Here is a 25,250-nt window from a genome sequence, read left to right on the forward strand (position 1 = left end):
CTCCTACTCCTCATCAGTTATAGCTACTGTGACCATGTCAAACCTACTTCAACACTGATTTGAAGTTCAGAAAGGGCTGCATCTACCTTTGTAGTTTGACACACAATGTCTGAGAGAGCGTGAAGAGTGCTGATGACAGCTGCGTTCCCATGGCACAGCCAAGTTCTACAACTGAAGAAAAATCATCACCCACGCAGAATGCAAGTTCTGAGAGCTGGTAGGAGATTGTCAAGTGAATGAAGACCCTTGTAAACCTTCTTACTTTCAGTGTAGAGATAATTTTCAGGAGAAAGCCAAAAAAGTTAACATGTAAATCTCTTAAAACCTTTTAAATTGTACCAGCACATTATATTTCACAATTGTCTCCTTAAGGAAAGGAGAACAAATAGAATAGGGAAGGGTTGTGTTGAATTACCATGGCAGAAAGAAAGTGCTCGATGCAGTGGTGACCTTGGTAGAAGACCTCACGCAGAGCAGAGCTGTTGCTTGGCTTCCTGGTATCCTGGGAAAGCCGTGTCCTTAGCGCTCTTTCCTTTTTTTAAGCCCACCTCTCTCCGAGGGTATGAAAAGAAGAGCAGGATGAAGAGAGCGCTGCCCTACTAGGGGGCTCAGCCAGTGATTTGGAAGCAGTGCAAGTTTCCCCCGCTGCGTGTGGCTTTGCCTCAGTCTCCCTGGTAAGGAAAGGAGCCAAACGAGACTGTGAAAGAGCTGTCCCTGTGGAGAGAGATGAAGTCACCGGGAGAGAAGGGAGATGATGTAAGAACGTATATTGCCCACACATCCTTCTTTTTACCCACGCACTCCCCATACCTTCTTACGCACTCCTGGGTTGCTGCGTGGAGGGTAGCCAGCGCAGGGATGCTGCCAGCTCTTGTATGGGTGGTTGGCTTAGATTTTGCTCACCATCCTCGGTGCTGTGTGTTCCTACCCCAAGGACAGCCCTCCAGGAGAAAAGCACAGCCTGATGCTACTGATCGTGTGCTTAAGAAAGCAGGGAAATGTTCCAGTCCAACACCTTCCCCAGAAGATCCAGTGGCTCGTATCAGTTTCTAGGATACGAGGCTCTGCTTTTCCAAGACCTTCAGATCTTTGCCTGTTCGTTACTCGTATTCAGCTATTCGTATTTGTTCGTGAGTGGAAGCTCCGTGTGCCTGTCATTAGTGCTGCGTGCCTCCGGGTTATGTCAGGACTAGCCAGGATATTCAAGGTTGATCTTGTTTCTTCAATATTACTGAAGGGAAAATAGCAGTTCTGGGCCTTTTGTATTATCCTGAGATTAGGTAAGTGACCTAAAATCAAAGAAAATAGGGCTAAATCATAGACAAATCATAGAAAATACGGCTAAAGGGGACCTTGGGAATGCACCTAATTAATCTCCTGTTTGAGGACACCTCTGCCTTTTCTAGGCACGTGCTTGTTCAGGCTGTTCCTCTCCAGTGTTGGAGGTTTCCCTCCTTTTTGCCCGCATTCTGCTCCCATTCCCTGTTCTCCTGATGCCTACTTTGAACGTTTATGCTGTAGTTAAGGCCAGTCTTGCTTTGTCCTAAAACTGAATATTTACTTTTCTTCATATCTACCCTTCAAGTGTATAAAATCAAACATTGGGATGGTTATGTGGCTCCTCAGTCCTTCAAGACTAAAAGCATATTTCCTCTGAGTCACATTTTCTGGATTTTTGATCTTGCTTGTTCTTCCCTGAACTGACTCACCGCCGTTTACATCCCATTTGGACTGCAGTACCCCGAACTGAATGTAATGTTCAGATAAGTAGAAATCTGTTGGGGTTTTTTTTGTTTTGCAGTTTTCCTGCTCCTGTGCCCCTTCCTTAGAAAAACATGAGCTTGACTCATCTAGTCCAGAGGAAAATTGCTGAAATTTCATTCTTAATTACTAGTTGTGATTATGAAAGGTGACATCTTTTAACGATAAGATTTCAGACAGGCTGCTTGGCTGCCTTTATCATAATGTTAGCATTGCTGTAAACTGTTTTTTTGAAATCCTCCAGTTTAGGTGCATCTGTGACATGTTCTGGACATACTGTGATGTTCTGAGCTGATCCTCATTTGAGTGTTCTCCTTGGCTTAGCGATGAGACCTGGTGGGCAGTCGGCTCTGCCAGCCTGCAGAATATGCCACTTCTTTTGCAAGGGCTACTTAAAAAAATGTTATAAGAGTACAATTTTTACCTTGCGAAACTTAAGGTGGGCCTTTATGATGCTTATTAGTTGCTTTTCCCCCACACTAATAAAGTTAAAAGTGGGATAGCAAGGGCTGGCAATGAAGAGAAAGAAACGGATGGACTTCAAAACCCGATGTAATGAAAGCACATACATTTAAAATCCTTCTAGCCACCCTTTACAGGCTGGTGCTGTTTATAGACCATGTTGACCTAAATGAAGGTTGCCTTAATCTCATAAAAATAAAAGTAAACTTCAAAACCAGTCCGGCAGGACTGTATACGGGGCTTGTCTCATGGGTGCGGGCGGTGAAAGGTGTGTGACCCTGTGGGACTCACCTGAGCATCCTGGCTGAGCCCAGCCAGCGCGGGGCAGGACCACCCGGGCTGTGCCGGTGGAGTAAAGCCACCGGTCCCTGTCCTACGTTCTCCCACCGCCTGCAAGTCCGAGGTGGTGCAGCGAGAGGAACTCGCGTGCTTGTGTTTGTCCTGGGGAAGGTGTGGGGCTTGTGGTGGTGAACTGGGATGGAAGGCAGCTGGGTTTTGCCCTGCACAGGGTAGTGTTCAGTGATTTCCATCATTCAAGCATGTTGGGACAGGCTGTAGAGGACTTAATTCCGCACAGTTTAAATATTATGGAGTCATCCATGCTGCTTTTAGGTGTTGATACTGGAAAAGCCATATCCAACGCTCAGAGCAATGAATTACATTGGCTGTCCTCTCTTTTATGAAGACTGTGTTTGTTATTGTCCAAGTCTGTGGAGGAGGAGGGTGTGGAACTGGTTCTGATACATAGCAAAGGACAAACTCGAACGAGTAGCACATGGATCCTGTAACAGACGTCGTTGCAGTGTGCGAAGGGGAGGATCATGTTATGTGCCAGTCTTGTCGTTTCTGTTCTAACCTTGTAACTCCCGTTAAGCTTCCAAACCTCGCTCAGGTGACTGGGGTGGACTGACATGGTGTTTTCAGGAGAAAGCGGTTGTGTCTGCATAGATGTTTGTCTTTCTGAGTGAAACTCGGTTTGATTTGTCCCTTTAGGAACCCTATTACGTCCGTTGCATTAAGCCCAACGACAAGAAATCACCGCAGCTTTTTGACGAGGAGCGTTGCAGGCACCAGGTTGAATACCTCGGCCTTTTGGAGAACGTGAGAGTCCGCCGAGCAGGCTTTGCCTACCGCCAAACGTACGAGAAGTTTCTTCACAGGTAAGAAGGGCGCTGGCGAGTGACTCAGCTCTTTGCGGGACAAAGCAGACGATGGAATGAGGTGTGTGATCTGGCTGTCTCCCCTTGAGCGAAGAGTAACTCTGAAGTCCTCTGGGCTTGTGATGCTCAGTCCTGAGGTGGTCATGGGTCCGATTTAGCGCCTGCTGTTGGGTACAGTAAAACGTGACTAACAGGCACTCTGGTTGCTCTCTGGTTGTGTGGCAGCAGATGCGTTTAGGGGTGCACACGTGGCACTCGGGCTCAACTTCTTTGTGCTGAAATTCAGTTGCTGTATTACTCTCTGCGGTGGGAACGTGTAATGAGGTTCTTCCCCAGAGCATAACCCTAAAACCAGAACTAATTAACTTCTGTTTTCTCTCTGCACATTGTCTAATTGTTGCAGCAAGAGAGACAGACAGACACTGCGTGTCTTGGGAAGTGCTTGATGGTGCACAGCGCAGGAGGAAACCTCTGGACTTTCAAACTGGAAGTCTGAAAAAGGGATAGTAACATGACCCCATTAAAACATGTTTTTGATACTTCTTACCCTCTTAATTCCTACCAGACTTGTGACAAATGAAATGGTTTAGATTGAAATTGTCTAAATTAGCATGGGTACTAAGAATTCAACCTCTTCCTGATGAAATAGTGAATTGATTTTGACTTCTGTTATTGAATCGGGTGAGAAAAAGGCTCGGAGGGTAGAACAAAAAAAACCTGTTCAAGCAGGTGGGATGTCACACGTTAGAAACAAGGTGCTGTTGAAGGATCTTTTGCTGTTCACAGTGGAGATTTGCCTGGGTATTTGGTGATACCTGAAGTAGAACAAAAGGGTCTGGCTTACTAAATACAGCCTACAGTGTTGTGTAGCAGTGTTCTTCAATGGTACGCAGCGGTTAGAGCCTGCTTCTGCCCTCACATGTGGAATTCGTTACAACTTACTCTTAAGATTTGTGTAATTACTATTAATATAAACAGCTGCTTTGTTTTTAATGAATGTTTGATGAGGTCCTGTAAGCTTAAGAGCAGAAGTGGTGTTTACAGCCAGTAAACCAAATTAGCACACGGCAACTGGTACAGCTTTCAGGCTACTGGAACATTTGTTCTGCCGGACCCTGGAGAAGGATTAAACATCTACAGTGTAAGGTATCAGGCGCTGTATTTGCATACCGTGGAATTGCTCCGAGTCCAGTCTACACTGACTTTCCTAAATTAAAAAAAAATTAATCTTTTGGCCCTGGATATTGTTTTTATTTTTGCCATAATTTTCTGTTCCTTGTCTTTGGGTGAGACATACCCCTCTTAAAGGGGCTGGGGGATAGGATTTTTGGTACAAGCTGCACATTTTTTGAATGATTTTAGAACAGGGAACACAAGGGATTTCTGTTCCTTTATACTTCACAGGCTTCTTGGGAGACTGGGAGCATGGAGGAGACTCCAGGCCCTTCAGCTCAGGACTCTTGCGCTGCATGCGGGGCTTGTTTGAAGGGAGATCTAGAGTAACTCAGCGAGAGGCGATTTTGGGACACGACTTTGTCATCTGCTTACATTTGAAAAAGATCTTCTAAAAGTTCAGACCCACAAACAGATATTTAACTCCCTTACAGACCCCTGAAGCTTTCAGATTTTCTGAACCTGAAGCAAACACCTGTGTTGTGTTTTTTGCTGATCCTTCTTAGAGGGGACAGGATATAGAGAGAGATATATATGAGTGCACGTATGCCTATTTTTTCATATGTATATAAAACCTATAAAAAGTAACTCTCCTTTCTGTAGGAAAAGAGTTTGTTGCTATTTAGCCCTTAAATGCTGTAAGGTAGTTGATATCTCATATCTACCAGTAGGAAATGAAGCAAAACACAGTTAAGACCAAGGAAAGCTTGGAAAGGACACTTATGAATGAAATTTAGAAAACTTTTGAGCTCTGTGCAGACCAGTCTGCCCTTTCCAATTTGTAGAAAGCAAGAGCTTAATATTCTTTTGTTGCGCAAGAGATGCTGTGCGTTCAGTTGGTAACTACATCTTCCCGTTCTGTGAAACGCATGTTGGGACCGTGTGTCTTGAATACGTGTGATGCGCTCTTTTGTTTTAATATATAACTTACTATCAAAAAAAAAAAAAAAAAGCCGATTGGGTTTCAGAAAGGGGCAGGGGGAAGAACGGCGCCTGCGAGGCGTCTGCGGGCATGGCTGTGTGCGAGAGTAATCCAACACTCACCATGAAGGCATCCACACGCCTATTTGCAGGCAATGTTAAACAGCACGTAAACGACACCGAGAGAGCCGTGAACTGAGAAACGTATGGCCCTGCTTCACGTGCAGACCCGGTATTTTTTCAGTAAAGCTTCATAATGTAGTGACTTGCAAAAATCTTGCTTCTTAGGAGAGCCGTACTGGGAACTGTAAATTCTAGTAGCAACCTCGTGTGTTCTTTGGAGGAGAAGAAGGAGAAACAAAGGTGGGGTAGGAATGGATGTTCAATGTAGAAGTGACCTTGGAGGCCGTCGAGTTCTCCAGGCAGGAGCGGGGAAGGGTCGCGGTGTCACTGAGCAGATGTATTTTGGGTTCTGCCTCACTATAATTAGCGGCGAGGTTGGGATTTTGACTCGCCGTGACATCCAGGTCGCGCGCTGCGCTGCGGGGAAGGAGTTCATGGCATTGCACCCCACGTGCCGTGGGAGCAACGGAGGAACAAGAGGGCTGCCAGGATATTCCACCGCTGGTCCCACCACCCGGGGGCAAGGAGGGAGGTGGTCAGTTTGCCTTGGGATGTCTTTGAATACCCTAGCCCTGTCTTTGTTGTAAAGGAGGAGGAGAATTTAACATTTTTTGGGCAGGTTTTCAGGTCTCTGACATTTTATCCCTTTTTTTTCGGCCCCGTCGGCGGAGCAGGCCTGTTTAATAAGCGTGGGTTTGCACTGCCACCCTGGTTTTCTTTCTTTTTTTCCTAGTGTAAATGTCTCGAGGTGGAAGATTTTCCCAGTGAATTAATTATTGCAGGAGCATTTTCCTGATGAGAATAGAAAAGAGAAACCAGTGTAAAATATTTATGTCCTGTGTGTACGTGTATTTGAGAGAAGGAATGCTTTTGCCAGCTAAATGTAAATGCAAAATCCTTTGTGAGTCTGAAGAAGGATTTTTTTTTTATATACCTCTTTTATTTATCAGTAAGATCCCTAGTCTGCATGCTGTAACCCTCACACTGATGGTGTTCCCTGCTTAGACACAGTGCGTACCTCCATATTTTTTCCCCTCTTCAAGAGCTTGTTCAGAAAGGCTAATTTGATGAATGAAAGCGACAGTGTGATGTATTTCCATTCAGGCTTATTTTAGTCTGTTCAGTAACTCCTGCAGTGCACCCACTCCCCAGTAAAAAGGTTTATTGCTGCATCCATTTAATAGTAGCTGAAAATCCTGAAAGTCTAAAACATTGAGATTGATGCTTGACTTGGATCGTGGGCTTTTAAATAGAGAAGTGGTTAAGATTGCTGCATGCTTGTTTTATTTAGAACATGAATGCGGGTACTAGTACAGTGAAAACGTCTATTACATTTTTGATTATGTCCATAAATCTTATGCAGAAAATTCATTGTTGCTTTTTGCAAACGTCTATTCACCTAATCAGCACTTTGCAAGGATGGTAAATCTTACCGAGAGCAAAGTCTGATGCGGTTATTTTCGTATTTGATTTGTAGTTGTCTTAGCTCCAATCTGCATTCTCTCTCTCCTAGTGTAAAAAGGAGTTTGGCGGGTGAGGATGGGAGGGAACGACTGAACAACGGTTACAGGCAGTGGCAGTGTTTGCACAAAGTGTGGCATTCAACTCTCTGCTACTTTGGTAAATAATAAAATCTGTTAGAAATGACAACCAAAATGCTGAACAATAACGTAATTTGCAGAATTTTTAAATCTGGCTTTTCTGATAAAACAATTCATTACAGTTGGCTTCTTGTGCAGAATGTGAGCAAAACAAAGCTTTTCCTCCTTGCAAAAAAACCCCCCAAAACCAAAACAAAAAACCCCAAAAAAACCAATTTGAAATTGAATGCTGAGAGTGTGAATGATGGAACTGCCAAACCTGCAGGAAGACAGTGGGGAGGTTTGTTGTGGTGATGAAATGAGCTCCTCGCAATATTTTTTTTTTTTTTTTAGTGGCCCACAGAATCATACCTCTCTTGGATTCATTTTTCTTGTATTTTGGATTCTGAGGATCGCTATTCCTACACAGGATGTCTGAGGCAATTCTATCTATAATCACATAGTTTTATTAGAATTGAAATGATAATTATTTCTAAAACATTTTGAAGGTTGGCCTTCTTCAGAACCTAGATGACAAGTTTACATTTGCAAATTGTACCTTGTAATTCCAGGTACAAGATGATCTCGGAATTCACTTGGCCAAACCACGACCTCCCTTCAGACAAAGATGCTGTGAAGAAGCTCATAGAGTGTCATGGGTTTCAGCATGACGTCGCTTACGGCAAGACCAAGATTTTCATCCGCACGCCTCGAACTCTGTTCACCTTGGAAGACCTGCATGCCAAGATGCTCGTGAGGATTGTCCTCTTCCTACAGAAGGTAAAGCTTAGTTTACTGCGTTAAAAACTCGGTTCAAGTGTCTTAAAACACCTTTGCTGTTTTTTCAGGCTCACTTGCAAAAGCGACAAGTCTACACAAACTCCAGCATAATGCAGTTTGATTACGGCTTAATTTTTTTAAAGCTCTTTCAGTAGTGCTCTCTGTAGCTGCATTGAGGTCTTGATGTGGTGCGATGCGCTGTGAGCTGTAGGACCTATAAGATTGTTGAATACTGTTTAAAAAAACTTGCTCTTTACTCAGGGAAAGTAGGCTGCCTAGAAACTGAGAAGAATTTTATGGATGACTCTATAAAGGTGCTGCACAATGGATGTTGAGACAGGCTTACACGCATAAAAGTTGATTAGTGGATCCGTAGCTGATGGTGTACATCAACTCTAATGGTAAAACTCTTGGTGTGCAGGGGAAGGAGTGAGGAGGGAAGACAGTGAGAAAAGGGACAGGGAAAACTCTCCCCAGTGGCCAGCTAGGAAGAGAAGGACAGGCTCCCTAAATGAGCATCCTCCCAGAGCATCCTTTCTGGTGCAGCACGTCATCTCCCTCATCATACTATTCCATTAGTAATTACTGAGACTTTATCAGGACCTGCGCAAAACCCCTATTGTTTTTTCTTATGATAACGTTAGTGCTGACGAGCATACAATGATCGGGGCCAGATGCTCACGTATATGGGTTTATTAAGCTTTGAGCACCCATGTTATCGAGTGCCCTAATGTAAACGAAAAATTACAGCCGAGGGATACAGAAAGAAGGGGTGATCGGCACACTGGCAGCAATCGCTTCCCATAGGAACCTGCTATAACGTGCAATATCGGGGTTTGCAGGTGCAAGCCTAGGAGAGTTACGGCACAGGATCAAGGGAAAACGCTGCTGCAGAGGCTCTGGAAAACACTGCCCCAGCAGCAGAACAGAAACTAGAAGGCCCTTAGCATTACAAAGGGTAAGACACCTAAGGTGCTGTGTAACAGGACCTTTCCTCTCTGAACATGGGATTTGAGCTTGAGATCTTTCTGGTTTTACCCTTAGGATAAATAATTTTACATTCTGTGACTTCAGGGCAAACACATTCTCAGACGTTGCTTACAAAGGTGCTCTTCTAAGCCGTGGGAGTTTGTTGTGACTTGGCTAGCTCCTAAATCATTTAGATGCTTTTTGGGGCCACAACAACGCAATAGAAGCTGGTTTTGTGACCTCAAAAGCAACATACACCAGATGAGGAAAAAATACAATAGCTGGTTTTAGTACTTGCTGAAAACGGTGTTCTGTACCACTGTGATCCGTCTAGCAAAGAGCAACAGCTTCTGACTTCCACAGCCACAGAAATGGTGGAACTGACTTTGTCTGAACTGGCAGGGTTTGTTGACCTGTTCAAGATTTTTAGAAATGTATTTCTTGAAACGTGTTTTTCCTTTGTCATTCTTGGAACTCGGAGAAACGAGATCTTCTGAAACCCTTTTTGCCTGTCAGAAATAGAAACTGCTGACAGATGGGTATAAAAACTGCACAGAGAAAAAGCCTGCTGTAAAGCTATGCAGTTCACGTAAGTTTGCACAAACTTTCTAAACCTGATGGACTGAACCACTTTTGGTGAGGAGTAACAAGACCCTGGAGGAAAAGTTACGCACTGCAAGCTTTAATAGTTTTGCAAAAACACGTTTCTTGTGTTTACAACACGTTTGATCTGATTCCCCTTCTGGAAAGCAAAACAATTTGACCAGAATGGAAGGAGAAAGCATCAAGTCCAGGGTTGCGTCTCCGTTGGTATTTGTGATGCCAGATTGCGTGGTTTATCTTCAGTAAGGAATTTTGTACGTTTTGTGTATATATATGTGATCAGTTTTTTCTGGAAATGCAAAGCTCAGGCTGCCTGAAGGATGCAGGACCTGCCTGGTTTTGAGCTTTGTGGTTTAGTGTTTTTTCCTTTTTTTAGCAGTGTTCTGAGGAGCTTCACAACAACTTTCTTGCACTACTTGTCATCTTCTTCCAGGCCTCTTTCCTGGAAACGTCAGCATAACTTTTCCAACAGCTTATGCTGGCTTATTCTTTTGGAGTGAAAGGGGGCTAATCTGCGGGGCCCCTCTCATACGCCTCGGTTAGGTGTTTCTGGATTATTAGTTGCACTCCCACCGTGCTCGCCCTGGTTTCTCGGGAGGAGTTCCGCTGTCTGCAGCCACTTTTCCAAGCACGCTGGGCTTGCTTGGCGCATTTAGCGAGTTCACTGGGTCGTGCTGCTAATCTGGAGTCTCTCTTTCTTCCCGTAGTGGTATAAGGCAAGCTAACGAGTTCTTTGTTGAACAAAGCTACCGGGGGGACACCTTGCTCCCAGGTGACCTGAGTTTTCATATTAAACATCTGAGGAATGAAAAGGTGGCCTTCTTTGAAATTGAAAAGTGCAGTTACTGAAGAATAATTGAAAAGACCCGGTCTGTGCTGTGGAAACAGATGATATCTCACTGCAAGGTGAGCACTGAAGCTCCTCCTTCAGAGAAAAGCCACCGAACAGCGTGAGGCACAATTTTGACAGCAACATATCAGTTTTTGTGAGTTTTCTGGCCTTTTCTTTAGATGGAAACGTCAGAATTATGTAGTCTGGGCTGTGATCTGGACTGGGCTCGACAACCTTGGAGGGAGAGCAGGGCTAAAGATACTTTTTTTTTTTCCCTCCAGAAGGTAAGTACCTGGTTAGGAATAATGGGTCAGCTCCCTGGCTCTGTGAGGGATTTTGCTGTAGTGGGTTTGTGTGGCATCAGGCGTGCCGGATGATATATAGAATAACTACAGTGCTTTTGGGATTGCTCTTGTTGCGACAATCAGCAAAAGTGAGAACAGTTAAATTCCCTACCTGTTGTCCTATGGCTTCACAAACCTCCCTCCCCTATTTTCTCCTCTTCCTGGAGTGGAGAGGGACTAATACAAGTCTACACGGAGGCATCTTTCTCTTCTGCACTAAGTACTGAAATAGGACAGGTGGAGTTGTCATCTTGTTATTTCTCTCTGAGAAATCTCTGGTGAGATTCTAATTTACCTAAGAAAAGATTTGTGGGGAAAAGACAAGCTCCTGGAGCTTCACCCCGCTGTGGTTCACCTGTATCTCTGTTCATACTTACTGGATGTTCTTCAGCCATGCTCCAGAACGCTGGTGGAGAGGAGCTCTCTAGAGTCCTGGAACTTGCAACTAAAGACAAGAAACACAAATGAATCTAAATGCTTACTCATCAACAAAAGAGCAGGTGTGGGGTTGATGTCTGTAGGTATGTAATTAGATACCTTGCGCAGTGTAAATCTGTCTAGGAAATGCTTGAATTTTGCTTCCATTTTCTATATTTCTCTTGTTTTACTGTTAGATCTCGTTCTCCGTATCAGATCACTCCTGTGTTCATGCACCAGCTGTGCTCTGCTGCCAGTAGATGGGGCAGTTGGAGACTGGCAGTGCTGAAAAAGGAACAGTCAACACAATAAAAAATAAAATCAGAGTAAGGATCTGAAGAGGCCTTCTCTATACTCGGAAAGCATCAAGGCAATTTTGCTTGTATCTTAATTTCTGTTCTCAACTTGCTTTCAATTGTTCATATAAAGCTCACAGGAACATGCAATTTTTGCTGCGTTTTCCTTACTTTAGTTTTGCCTCTAAGAACTAAAGGCACCGAGTAAGGCAAATTGTGATACTTCTGCGAGTCACGAGATTATATCTAAAAGGAGAGATTAACTTGATTTAAAAAAAAAATAATAATTGAGCCTTCTGTTGCCTTGGAGTTCCTCAAATTTGAATTTGGGAAAAGGAAAAGACAACTGGAGATAAAATGTGGTGTTGTGACAATAGGCACTTGTGTGATAAAAGCTGAGGGAAAATGTAAGGCGTAGCCTTAAAAGCAGCCGATCGCAGGCTGGGGTCCAATAACGTGTTTCTTTGCCCAGGAATGCTTTTAAATGAAAGAAGGATCCACATATAGTGCATGTAGTGGTTCTGTTTCTTGGTCTTTGAATGTACGTCTTCATTTCTAATGATCTGTATTATGTGGTGTATTGCTCTCATACAAATCCCGGGACTTTCAAAAAGAGATTCAGTAATTATCTTAAGAGCTTTGTCGTGTGAGTAACCCTTAACCCTTAAAATAATGCTGGTTGCTTTGTTTAGCAACGATAAGAATTTGCTTTGTAGAGTTTGGTTAAATTGAATTAAAACTGACTTCCATTTTAAGTAGATAATTTTACTTTCTTTTGTTCCATCTCTCCTGGATGTGTCTTCTCCTTTAGCTTTATCTTCAACGCTCCTTTCTTTTCTGTGATAAAATGTTAGTGGGATTCCAGGCTGTGATTTTCCTTCAGACCCAACCGAGTCATAGTAAGCAGATGTGATCTGATGTGATTTAGCCATGGCAACTTGCTGGCTCCAGGAGAATTTAGCGAGGGAGAGCTGTCCGGTATTAGAAAACCCATATGGCAGTGGAGACATCACTGTCGGAGTCAACTCAGATGGTAATTTTAGAACATCCCTTCTTTTTACGTGGTGCATTTGAGTTTATTTACTATACCTGTGGTCTTGCCATCTCTATGATTGTCTTCATGAATGCAAATGGAGCAGCTCTAATGTTAATAATAAAAATAAAAAATAAAATTTAAAAAAGCTGCCATAAAACCCCGTTGCTTTTTCTGCCCTTGGAAACATTCCCACATATTCATTAGCTTTGCAGAATAGTGCTTTGTTCAAGAAAAAAAGCCCAGCCAGCCAGCACGTGCGGTATGCAAAGATGATGTATCTTGTCAATATAATTTAGTGCACTATTTCAGTGTAATTTTATCAGGCCAGTACAGCTGCATATGGTAATCGCTTCACTAAATCTTTACTGCCTAATGCAGGGGAAGCAAGAATTGTTCTTGTATTGCAGCCCAGCACGTCCTCGGACAAAAATCCTCGTGCGCAGAAGCCCTCTAAGCCCAGGAGGTGAGCATGGCTGGCAGGAGGCAGCGCCGGCCCCGGTGCACGCCGTGGGTGTCGTACGGCATCCTCCGTACCCGGTTTGCAGAGGCTCCTCTCGGGAGAGCTGTCGCTCGCAGCCCCGCAGCTGCAATCACCATGGCAACATTTCCCAAAACCCGGCGGGGAAGAGCAGAAAGAGAACCACAGCTGACTTGTCATAATTTAATGTTTCACCTTCCCTTTCTTCTCTATCCCCATGAGTCCTTGAAGCACGGTGCGCTGGGAAGCATTAACCACAAAGGGAAGGTCGCACTCTGACAAAGGAGGCGTTTTCACATCAGATTATGGGTGGGCAGTAATGATCTGATGAGGGCTTCGGTTCAGCGACCCAAATAAAAGGTGATGCAATGCGTTTGCCATCCGGACTCAAGGCATTTACCATCTTGAGGGAATGTGTCTGTGCAGTTTTGAATATAAGCAGAAATAGGTCTGTAATTACATCTGGATTTGTACACTGAACCGACGCTTTGATCTCGAGACGCTTTGGCAGGGAGAAGCTGTGAGAGGAGATGCTGTAGCTCCTTCCAAAGGAGCAGCATGTGGGTGCTCAGGACCAAGTGAAGTGAAGAATTGGATGCAGCTGCTGTGTGGACGGTGCTGCTTGCCAGTATGGCCAAGCTGATCTCTTAGCACACTGATCCGGCTGCTTCTCCCATGCTGCTTCCTTCCCCTGTGCTACCAACGTCACCTGTCCGCTTCCACTGAATGCATTGAGGCATCTTAAACTCAAAACCCCACCACCACCACCCCCCTCCGAAAAAATACCAAAACAACAAAAAACCCCCCACCTCCTACCAAAAAAAAAAAAACCCCAAATAGAGTATTTTCTGCCAGGTTAGCTCCAAAACCGGCTCACCTTCCCTCAGATGAACATTCACGCTGGTAAAGGGGACAGTTGGGGACACGCCTGTGGGGGAAAGCAAAAAAGGGAGGATTGAATCCCACCCTTTCAGTTGCGGGGGCACTGGGGCACCTGGATCCTGGCTTATTATCTTTTTCTCCTCCAGGATACGCTGTGAAAACATGCTCTAATCTAAATCAATGTAAATACCTGTTTATTCTTGAGCAAGGGAGGAGGAGAGAGGACACTGTATGTGCATCGCTATTTCAAAATATGGTCCAGCAACTGCCTGTTCCAGAACTCTTGTCTCCCAGCTTTGAGACCTTGAGCTTCACGGCTGTTAGTCACCTGAAAACATCGTTTCTTAAATCCCATGCGTGCGGGGAAAAACAATAACACAAAAACCCCTCCCAAACTCTTCCCCAAGCCTGTTGCCAGCATCACAGGGAATGTATTTGTGCTTTGGCGAGTGCATGAACGAGTTCAATAAGCCCAGGCAAAGCGCCCAGCAGCAGCAGCAGAGCAGGTAACTGCCCGGTTCTGTAAACGCTTCATTTTCGTCTTCTGCTTTTTGCAATGCTGCTTGTAAATTCTCATAAATGAGGACTGCAAAGCCAGCTGCAGAGCCTGCGGTTTGCTGTTACTGCTGCCCGCTGCTCGTGCCGTCCTGCTTCTCAGGTTTTGCTTTACTTGATTTCAGTTTGCAGAACATGTCGGAAACACTTTAAAAGGAATCTGAATTGATTGCCGTAAGGGATCGGAGGAATGGAGGAATGCTGCGTCCCCGTGTCCCTCTGGAAATCCCAGTCTCAAATGTGACTTTTTTCCCTTCTTGAATAGGCTTCTTTCAGCAAACATCTCTGCAGTCCCTTGTTTGTCAAGCAAACTTTTTGTAGTTCTGATCTTGTACATTGACTGTTTCAGGTTTAACTCTGTCCTTTCATGGTTTGGGGTTGGTTTTTTTTCATGCTCATTCATGTGTGTCGTAGCAAATTCAGAAGACCAGATTCTGCAACCATTGCTCTTGTTCTCATGGAAGGGAATTAATTTTTTGTTACCTCCTGAGCTTTTCATTTTTTAAAAGGTACCAATCTGCTGCACCTGAAGATGTCTTTAAGCTTTGTTCAAACTCTCTAAAAATACTGCCAGTGTGGTTTAAATTCAACTGAAATAGCATTCAGGAACCTTAACTTGGAAGAGATCTTACTTTAACGTGATAGTAAAAATACCAGATCACGTGAACTGTGCCTATAATAAGGCAGAGATGCACAGACAATTTCTGTGCGTATCTTATTCCCCAACAGGACACTGCAATATAAGTCACAGTCCCTTTGAGGGGGTTTGCCACTCCTTCCTGGGGATAAAAATAAGCATATAGTGATTGATCTGTGTTTGCTGAAATGTTTCTGAAATTTATTTTTTCTTTTCCACAACAATTAATACTGGCCTCCCCAGCAGAAATGTCTGGTTTAGTGGCGTTTGTGTCCTCTAGACAAAGGTAAGTAATGTTTTCTAGGTCTTTGCACGGCTCTCTTTTCCCTGTATCTGCTCTTTGTTCTCGAAAGGCAGAACATTGCTGTCAGAATTTCAGAAATGTAGATGGAGCTTCATCCCCAGCCGCTTCACTAAATCGATGTAGGTTTTGAACTCTAGCAGCTGCTGTGCCGCGTCAGACTGAAGGTCCGTCGGGAGCGTGGTCATGCCTCCAAGAGATGCCTCGGAGGAGAACAGCAGGGCAAGTGAGCATCGTACCTCTCCTTAGGATTTTCCTCATCCCTTCAGACGTTTGGACTTGGGATGACCTAAGACTGAATATGGTTTTTTGTATTCAGTAACACCTGCTGGATTTCTCTTCCCTGAACTTGTCCACAAACATGTGTCACCAGCTTTTAGGTTTTGTAGCCTTCTTTGGCAAGCTCAGCTAGCCACTGCATGGAGAGATCTTGCTTTGTTTGGGTCCTTGCATCTGCCAGCTTCTCTTGATAGCCACCCGTTCCTGTACCGACAAGGCAGGACTTCACTCAGGACTCTGGATGTCTGTCACGTCCCCTCGTCCTCTTTTCCCACAGGGAAGTGTCCTAGCTTATTTAACTTCTCTACATTTAGAGGTTGTTCTGTGCTTCTGGTCATCCTTGCAGTCTTTGCCAGCAATAAACATTGAAGATTATGAAATGATCTGTGTTTTTGTATCTTCAGCAAGAAAAACTCTACCTTGATTTTTCATGGCATGAGAGAAGGTTCCTGCTGCCTTCTAATGGCAGCAACCTTGTTCTGACAATTGCAAACTTCTCTGCTTCCCTAATACAGGAGCTGTGGCAGTTCCCTTCCTCTGTTCATACAGAGTTATCCCCTTTCTCCCAACATCTTCCTTCCCTGCTCGTTGCCAGAGCCAGGAAACTCCATAGAGTGCAACCAGGGCACGGCTAAGGGCACCGAATGGACCAGGTAGGTCCTGATGAGTAGGAGGGTGGCAAAGAGCTTTCAGGCTGAACCGCAGCAGCAGCAGCAGCTCAGGTTTGGCCTCGAAGGAGACGTGATATTTGCTGCAGCCGTTGCTGAGCAGCAGAAGGAGCTGCAGGAGAAACCCAGACCAGCTCTGCATCCAGCGCATCATGTGTACGTGCGTGAGTCTCACGTCTGCCACTTGCTTATAACCGCTGTTCCTTTGATAATTTTTATGTTTATTATTGGACACGGTCTTGTTAGTACAATCTAATTAATCTCCGAGTGGGACCCTTCTCTCTTTCCTAGCTCGTGGAGTATTGTTTCCATGAAGCAGAGCGATAGAATGAACGTTGTTCAGCTGACTCATGTGAAAAGAGAAAATAGCATTAGCAAATTAAGCAGCTCTTCCTACTCGCTGTTTATACGCTCTGTAATGTGATCTGTTAGAATGGGGAGGCTTTGATTTAAAACCATTTGCCTCAAACCTTCGACGGGATCTGAATTTACTTGAATTGGGAAAACGCAGATCGCAAGTCGTGGTGTGTGCCAAGTACCCGGTGGGTGCTGCGTGTGAATATTAGCCACTCCATCTCCAGAGGAGATGACCCCTTTCAGAAGCAATCAGGAATAGCATAATTAAAGCTTGCTGCAGATTTGAACGTTTATTCAAACTGCAGTGCCTCAGAGGACCCCGTGGCAGAGCTGCATGCAGCTTCTGCGCTGCACTATTGACTTAAATATTTAATAAACCTTTCCTGTTTGAGATCCTTTAAAGCTGTGCAGGAAGGTTCATGCCTGTGTGAATTTCTAGCTAGGTTTTGTTTTATTCTTTTCAGTTCGGATGCCTGGAGGGCAGCTTGTGCTAGGGCAGCATGAAATATTGATCACGAAACAGTTCAGGCTAGTGCGAAGGAGGCCTGGTGGGAGGAGGTGTGCTGTGTTACAGCAAGCATGAAATAGTTTTCCAAGGTTTACTTAGTTGCAGAACTGCTCAAAAATATAACACTGACGTTTAATGTAGACGAGCTCGGTTTGTTTGCCAAATTCTGGGCATTTGTTTGCTTGCTTTTATGTTTGGATTGCATGCTGTGTGGGTTTTCTTCTATGTTTGCAGAGATTGCAGCATCTAGGTCAAATCTAGATTATCCCTTTTTCCATGGAAGAACTACGGGCGAGGCGATCTCGGCGTTCAGGGCCCAGCCTGTCTGATCTGCTGGTTTTCCCTGTGCTCTGCAGGGCCCGCTTGATTGTTTTCCTTTCTTCCTTCCTTTTTTTTGGTTGTGTTTTTTTGGTTGTGTTTTTTGGGGTTTTTTTAATGGGAAGTAGATTGGTATGTAGGATTTATATTCTGCTACGGTGATGGACTTGATCTGTATTTGATAGAAGCTCACTGAGGTTTTTAAGCTGATGCTAAAGGTACGTCCAGATCTCCTTTTCCATTCATTCGAATTTTAATTTATTAAATTTGAATCAAAAAAACACCTGAATTAAACACCTTCAGAAAATATTTCAGTACATCCCGTAAGACAAGACATGACTCTCGGTCTGGATGAATGCTCCATTTCATTTTGTGCAAGTCCCGGTTTCAGAAGCTGCCAAAGCAGCTGCTGCACTGGGAGCAGGGGGACCACCGACGGGGTCACCGAGCACCCGGAGTTGTGCAGGAGGCTCTCTTGGTCTGGAGCTTTTTGTGGTCCCAGTGGTCGCTTCCACCTCACCGAAGGAGTCAAAAAAGGGAATGTGGGAAAGCAAACAGCAAGGAGCTCTCTTCACTGGAAGCAGCCATAGCAAGATACAGCCTTTCTAATGTTCAGGAGTTTTGACTGAATTTCTTGTGGTGTTCAGACTTTGCTTTCCATCCTTTTCCTTTCTCTCTATCCATCCTCCTAGCCCTTTAGTCATAATATCACTTGTCCTCTTAATCTTTCTTCACCTGACCTTTAGGCAGTCAAAGCATGGAGGAGAAGGCAGAGGTATTGAAAGAAATGTGGAGAGACTGTGGGTGAGGACTGGGTAAGGGGGAATAATTTTAATTAAAAAAAAAAAAGTCTAGAGATGCCTTTTCTTTCTATTTTCAATGTAAACTTGCTGATGTGAGCCTGGCTTCCTATGGGCTTGTCCTGACGCCCTGCGGTGACGACAGTTTTGTTCGTGTGACCGCTTCACTGCTAGCGCTCTGCAGTCTTCATCACGTCCTTCCCTTGGGTCCTGCACACCTCGTCACCCCCCCGAAATACTGCCAGATCCTTCTGCAATCCTCTACCTGTTTGGCTTGGCATGCAGTCTCGTGGAGCTGTGCCTGGCTAGGAGCTTCACGTGTGCTGGTTGGGATTTGGAGATCAAAGAAGGCAGATGGCTCTTCAGCTCATTCTGAAGCGTTTCCAGCAGTGTCACTCTAATTTGAGGCTTGCTCTACCCTGCTGTTGATTTTTCCTGAAAGATATATGGACTTGCCTCTTTGAGTCTTCAGTTCCTCTGTCAGATTTGGTTGAAGCTGGCTGGAGATTCAGAAGATACCAGGGCAACCTCAGGAGGTCAGACTGGGACAGGGTTATCTTTAGTCTCATTGCTGTGCAAAGCCACGTTAACCAGAAGTGAAAGCTGCAGAACGGTGGCAAAGGAAGTGCCGTTTTCTCCTTGCCTGTAGGAGGGATGATACAGGGCACTGCGATTCTCAGGCTTGCTTACCTTCTCCTTGCAAGGTTTGCTAAATGCAAGCGCTGAAACTACTGGCTTGCTGGTGCGTAGCTTTGATTTAAGTTCAAGCTGGAAGCTGTTTGCTAGTGGTTGAGTTTCGGAAAGGTGATATATGTGAGCTGTTGAATCCTTTCTGAATTTGGACGTTATCTTGGGTACAGAGAGCCGAAAGAAAGTAGAATCCTGGATGCACAGGTCTTCTTTCTTTTGGGTTTTTTGGCACGTGGGTCTCCTGTATTTGGCCATGGCTCTACTATTGTCCTCCAGCATATAACGGAAAAGTCACTTTTGCAACATGAGAAGCTGTGTAGAATATCCGCTAAATGCCATGATAAACTTAACACTGGAAATATATATTTTTTTTTCATTTAACAGTGCTTAATGTTCTTGAGTTATGAACCAGAGGTGGGGGGAAGAATCGGAAAGGTAGACTGAGAGAGGGAACGCTCTTCCCAGTATTCACATGTGAGAATGGTGCGTGTTGGTTGGAGACACTCCAGCATCCTCATTTGTCTTGTGTGTGGTTCTGACCCGTTGCTCACAACCGCACAGTGCAGAGTACGCAAAGGGGGCTGCCGAAAGGGAGTTTGTTGCTTTGACAACCTCCTCTTGTTTGTAGGTGTGAAGGGTCCCTGTTGCGGGAAGAGACTGTGAGACCGTCAGGCGGTCAGCTTGCCTTGGCAGCTCAACATTACCGATGGGCTGCTTTAAGCAGAAATGAGCCCTGTGCTTGAAAAGAAAAAACCAAGGAGCTAGAAAAACAATTAATTTAAAAAAAAGTCTGTACCCCATTCCCTGGGAAAAGTTTGTTCTTATCTTTAGCTTTCTCCTCACTTTTGGGAGGAGCTGCCGTTGTGGCTATTAGGAAGGTCTTTACTAGGAGTCAGGTTATCCGGTTATGACAACTTGATTTGAGGACATGCTTTTCATTAATAGTTTACCGCTTGCGGGTAGCCAAGGGGCATGCCTCGGCTGGATAATTGGATTTGGAAGGCTAGTGTTTGGAGCAATTGTGACACTTCTTGCTGTGAAGCCAATTTCTGCAGCGATGCAGCTGATACAACATCGGGGCAATCTGTTACAGCGCCTTTGTTCCACGGATGCCTGACTGGTGTGAAAAATAACCACAGCAAGAGACTTTCCTCAAGAGCGTGCCTACATCAAGGAAGCAAAATCAAGACTTTGTTCTGTATCTAAAAACAATTCAAAATGTTTTGGGGAAAAACTGACAGAAGTGGAGCTCTGCAAAGTCTTTGCCATCTTAAACAAATTTACCGTGTGCGTTCTTTTCTTGAGATCCTTTATAACATTCAGAAGGCTGTTTAGCTGCGACCTGGAACCCTTTATTCCTCATTTCTCTTCTTATTAAATTAAAAAATGAGAAGTTGGCAGTAGGATTTTACCCAATTTATCATGTTTACTGTCCGTAGAGTCCTTGCAGGTACATTTTGTGACACTTCAGTCTATGTTTAAATGTCTCAAGCAATCTGAGTCTTCCATGCTTTTCTTTCAAAAAGGGCACAAATTACTTCAGTACTCTTTAGTTGCTCAGTTATTTTATCCTGGTTGCTGATTCTGAATCTGATATGCCGTCGGACGTGGAAGTGCTAGGTTTAAATCACACTTTGGGTGAAATCCAGGCCCTGTACTAATTGGTTTTAGCTTGTGGCTTCAGGAAGCCAGGAGCTTCTCAGAGGCCCTTTACATAGCAACGTTCTCGTATCTCTTCGTGGTATGCAGGTTATATGGAACTAGAACTACAATTCGAATTGAGTGCGCTAAAAGGGAATACTAAGAACAGCATATGTGGTGCAGGGGATGCTGCTGTCCCTCAATCTGCCTAATGATTTCACAGAATAAATAAGGAAAGTGATATATATTATTTTATATGCATGCAGTGTTTGAGATTTTCAGTCCCGGTCCACTACTCACCGTTCAACTCGCACTTGCTCTTCCTGCCGGTTCTGTTTGTCTGGGCAGTACAGCAGAGCTGATTTTCTGCCATGGTTGCAGGGACTGCTTTTTGTGCTTCCTGCTCTTCCCATTGCCATCCCGCGTCGTCCCTCCCCAGCTCTTCCTGCCATCTCTGAAGTAGTCCCTGTTCCCACACCCTCCTCAGGAGAGTGGCTCCGGGCAGGGGCTGGCATCTGGTAAGGAGCACGTTGCCTTCGGTCACCTTGCATGTGTTGAGTTGTTCCCCTGGTTACTTGCTTTGTTTCATTTTCCTACACTTTGCTGTCCAGGACCATTTCCCTCCTCCTTTTCTACCATATACAATAGGCAATCTATAGGACTGAGCTGGGCTCCATCTGCTTCTCAGCCGTATGGGACTTAGAAGCTGCAGTTTGGTCTTCACAATGCTAAGTGACCTGCAGAATGGCAAAGGGGTTTTGTAGGTGACTTCGTACCGTTTTGAGGACTGGGCTCTATCCTGGAATAGTGTTGGAGGTTGCACGCTTACAGACAGTTTGAGATGATAAAATAAAAGTGAGGGATGGATTGGCTCAGCCTTACTCTCAGATGTTTGGGCAATGTTGTGTAGGGTCCTGACTCTTTCCTGCCATGCTGGAACACAAATGTACTTTATGGAGCATCAGACACAGAACCCCAGACTGGCAGGGGTTGGAAGGGACCTCTGGAGATCATCTCATCCAACCCCCTGCCAGAGCAGGATCACCCAGAGCAGGTTGCACAGGACGGCGTCCAGGTGGGTTTGGAATCTCTCCAGAGAAGGAGACTCCACAACCTCTCTGGGCAGCCTGTCCCAGCGCTCGGTCACTCTCAGAGGGAAGAAGTTTTTCTTCATGTTGAGATGGAACTTCCTGTGTTCCAGTTTGTGCCCGTCGCCCCTTGTGCTGTCACTGGGCACCACGGAGAAGAGTCTGGCCCCTTCCTCTTGACACCCGCCCGTTAGGTATTTGTAAGTATCACACCAGTGAAGTGGCGGGTGCTCAAGCGCCTTCCCAGTTGGATTGTCTGTTGCGAACGGGAGATGTCCCACACAAGGACCATGAGGCCAAAGGAGAAAGAGGAGGAGTTACTGTGGCAGATGTTGGAAGAAGCGAATCCTCTGCTTTTGAGGGGTTTGGAACCCAAAGTCTCTACTTCCTCTTTGAATTTTGAATGTATAGAGAAGAGCACCCCCTCACTTCTGCTATACTGCTTGCTACGTATAGTTTTTCCCAACCACATATCAGGATTATCAGTAAAGCTGTCAAGAGAACCTTTGACATCAGCTTCATAAAGCGAATATCATGTTGGAAATTGCCTCGGGTAATTAATTAATTCTTCTGTAAATAGAAGGCTTGATATGCATCAGTGGTGCTATGGGATGTTTCTCAAGAGGGAAATAAACTCTCCAGCAGGGCCTGTAGCGGCAGCGAAGCACTCTTCATATGCAGGAGACTCGTTATCCTTCCAGTTTAATTCTACGAGGAAACAAAAATACAATCTTCATCTTGGCAGATTATATTAGAGGGAAAGTACAGCTGTTGACGAATCCCTCGGGGACGTGCATGTCAGCCGGAGAGCGCTTAGGTGAACAAACGCATTTCTCTGGTTACAGGATAGAAACAGCACAGCCTGGCTGAGCGCCGCCATGCTCCGTCATGCGCGGGATCCTCAAGTGAGGAGTCGGTAGCGATGTACGGTCATGCCAGCACCGCTCTATTCCTGCACTCGGTCCCAGGGTGCCTCTTTGCGCGGGGTGTGGGAAGGAGAAGCCCAGAACACGGCGTGTTTTCTGCCTGTGGTGCACTCAGGGCACAAATAAGACTTGCCGCGGAGCTGGCCTCCCGTCCGGCAAGTTGGGAGGGTATCATGTGGTTTGCATATTCGCTTGCTTTTCAGCGCACGGCCAAAGTAGGTATTCCCCAAACTATTTTCAAAGTAATCTTTTATAATCAGAGTTAAAATTGTTTCTCGATACGCTGGTTAACGCGGTGTTTTTTCAGTGATGTTTTAATTGGATTTGATTGGCACAGAGAAGTCACTTCCTTTAATATAAAACTAATATATTTATGGATTTCAGCAGTGTAGGAGGAGTACAGAAAGAAAAAAAAATCCTGCTTTTTATTGCTAAAACTGTCTTCTCCACTGACTCTTAGGTTTGGAGGGGCACTTTGGCTCGCCTTCGCTACAAGAGAACAAAGGCCGCCCTCACGATACTCAAGTATTATCGCCACTACAAAGTGAAGGCCTACATCCATGAGGTTGCCCGACGCTTTCACAATGTGAGGCTAATGAAGGATTACGGCAAGCACGTGCAATGGCCCGCTCCACCAAAAGTGCTGCGCCGATTTGAAGAGGCACTCCAGACCATTTACCATAGGTACAAAGAAAACCTCTTGTCTTTTCAGACTAACTTAGAGGAACAAACAGCTACTGCTTGTTCCGTGAAATGTGGAAAAATGACTGAAGAACATTAACTGGACATCATGGATGAAAATGTCCGTAGCTCTTGGTACCCTTGATTCTATTTCAAAGATTTAGTCAGGATGGACATTGTATTTCCTTCCTTGGCCCATTTTTGGTTGGTCTCAAAAGAAAAGAGCAGCTGCTGTTAAACAGCGGGGAGAGGACAGGATTCTCTTCGACTTTGTCAAGACTTCTAGTAAGCCAGTACTTTTCTGCAATAGAATCAGCAGTGTCCTACCATCTACCCGCATTCTATGTGCAGAAGAGGTATTTGATTCCTTTATTACAACCTCCCGATATCTAAAAGCTAGTGACTTTTTCTCTGGTAAGTTGTAGACAAAGTAGTTACGATTCCAATTTGAAAAAATGGTGACTTCTGAAAGTCACTGAGCAAGAGAAATGTTGGCTGGATGGGGCCTCTAGAGATCTCCAGTCCAGCCATCTGCTCAAAGGGGGATTACCACCAGCACTAGATCAAGTCAACCTTGGTTTTTCCCCAGCTGTCTCTTGAAAGCCATCCACATCCTATCAGGGTAGAGGGTCCTGCTTTCTGAATAAGCTCCATTATCGTAACTACAAAACTTTAGTTGGTAAAAGACTTTTTGTAGCATTAATGCTAGAGAACTGGTGTTGCTGTTGAAGGCTGGAGGGTGGAGTAATGGGTGGGCTGCCCTGCCCTGTTTCATGTTACAGTTGGTTGGGTTTCAACTGCAGGGCCAAAGTCAGCTATTAAAGGAGAGTGATGTTGTAAATGAGCCAAAAAATGGGCTTGCAAAACCTTTATTGCAAACAGATGTGCCAGTAGTTGACTTCTGGGTACAGGATGGGGAGTATGCCAGCCAAACTTGTTAGGAGTCAGAGATGATTTGTGACTTTAAAATGATAACTGACGTTTCCAGCTTCATGAATGCAACGGAAGGGCTTTTTCCCCTAACGTTTATAGTCCAGGGCTGTCCTTGCTGTGCTGCTCTGGCAGAAGTAGCGCCTGGTACAGACTGTGGAACTGATCCAGGCTTTTTGCGGCAGGTGGAGAGCAGGAGAACTCATCCGGAGCGTCCCACCAGAAGTCCTACCTCAACTGAGGGCCAAGGTTGCTGCCATGGAGGTGCTGAAGGGTCACAGAGCTGATATTGGCCTACAAAGAGCGTGGGAGGGGAATTACATCGCACTGGTGAGTACAAGTGAAGGGATCAATCCTTCCTGGGGCTCAGGATGCTAAAAAGGTAGAAATTTGAAAAAGTGACTATTTGTTTCTTACCAAGGAGGGCTTTGACATTTCCTCTGTAAGTGGGTTTATATCGTTTCAGAGTCTTTGACTTGTACTGCACTAGGAGTGATTTTTCTGAATACTAAACCTAGCTTGAGCATCACAGGCAGCATTAAAAGATAACGAGTAATGCCATCAGCTGGCTCTTCAAATGGCCAAAGCTAGGAAAGACGTCGATGCAAAACTAGAATTCTAGATATAATGGGAGGTAAGAAATAGCATAAAATGAAAAAGAACAAAGAAATTCTCTCTAGGCAAGTTGCATTGCTTCCTTTTACTCCGTCCTTCCTTTGAGCATTTTGTTTTGTTGAGGCTTTTTTTTTTTTTTTTCTGTCAGAAAGCATATAAAACTCCAGATGCTCTGCCGTTCTTCAACAAGGCAGAGACCGGAGGAAGCCTTCGGCCGAGGTGGTGCAGCTGCAGCCCTCTCTGGCCTGCCATGACGTAATGCAATTACTTTCTTCAGTAAGCAAGAAGAGTTATGTGCCTGTCTTTGCTCTTTCAGAAACCAGATAACCCTCAGACCACGGGCTCTTTCATCCCTGTTGCCAATGAGCTGAAACGGAAAGACAAGTACATGAACGTTCTCTTCTCCTGCCACGTCCGCAAGGTAACCGGCGTCTGCGTG

General features: G+C 44.9%; 1 protein-coding gene across 4 annotated transcripts in view; it reads left to right on the forward strand.

Moving 5' to 3' along the window:
- MYO1D (myosin ID) overlaps window positions 1-25,250 on the forward strand; it is a 160,756-nt gene that overhangs the window by 62,293 nt on the left and 73,213 nt on the right. For all 4 annotated transcript variants that reach the window (XM_054801630.1, XM_054801632.1, XM_054801629.1 and 1 more), the window contains 5 exons: window positions 3,217-3,383; window positions 7,753-7,960; window positions 23,046-23,269; window positions 24,382-24,526; window positions 25,128-25,232. In XM_054801630.1, the coding sequence (XP_054657605.1) occupies window positions 3,217-3,383; window positions 7,753-7,960; window positions 23,046-23,269; window positions 24,382-24,526; window positions 25,128-25,232 (849 nt within the window). The remainder of the gene's footprint in view (window positions 1-3,216; window positions 3,384-7,752; window positions 7,961-23,045; window positions 23,270-24,381; window positions 24,527-25,127; window positions 25,233-25,250) is intronic.

The sequence above is a fragment of the Grus americana genome, chromosome 22 (genome assembly GCF_028858705.1).
Source record: "Grus americana isolate bGruAme1 chromosome 22, bGruAme1.mat, whole genome shotgun sequence".
Lineage (NCBI taxonomy): Eukaryota > Metazoa > Chordata > Aves > Gruiformes > Gruidae > Grus > Grus americana.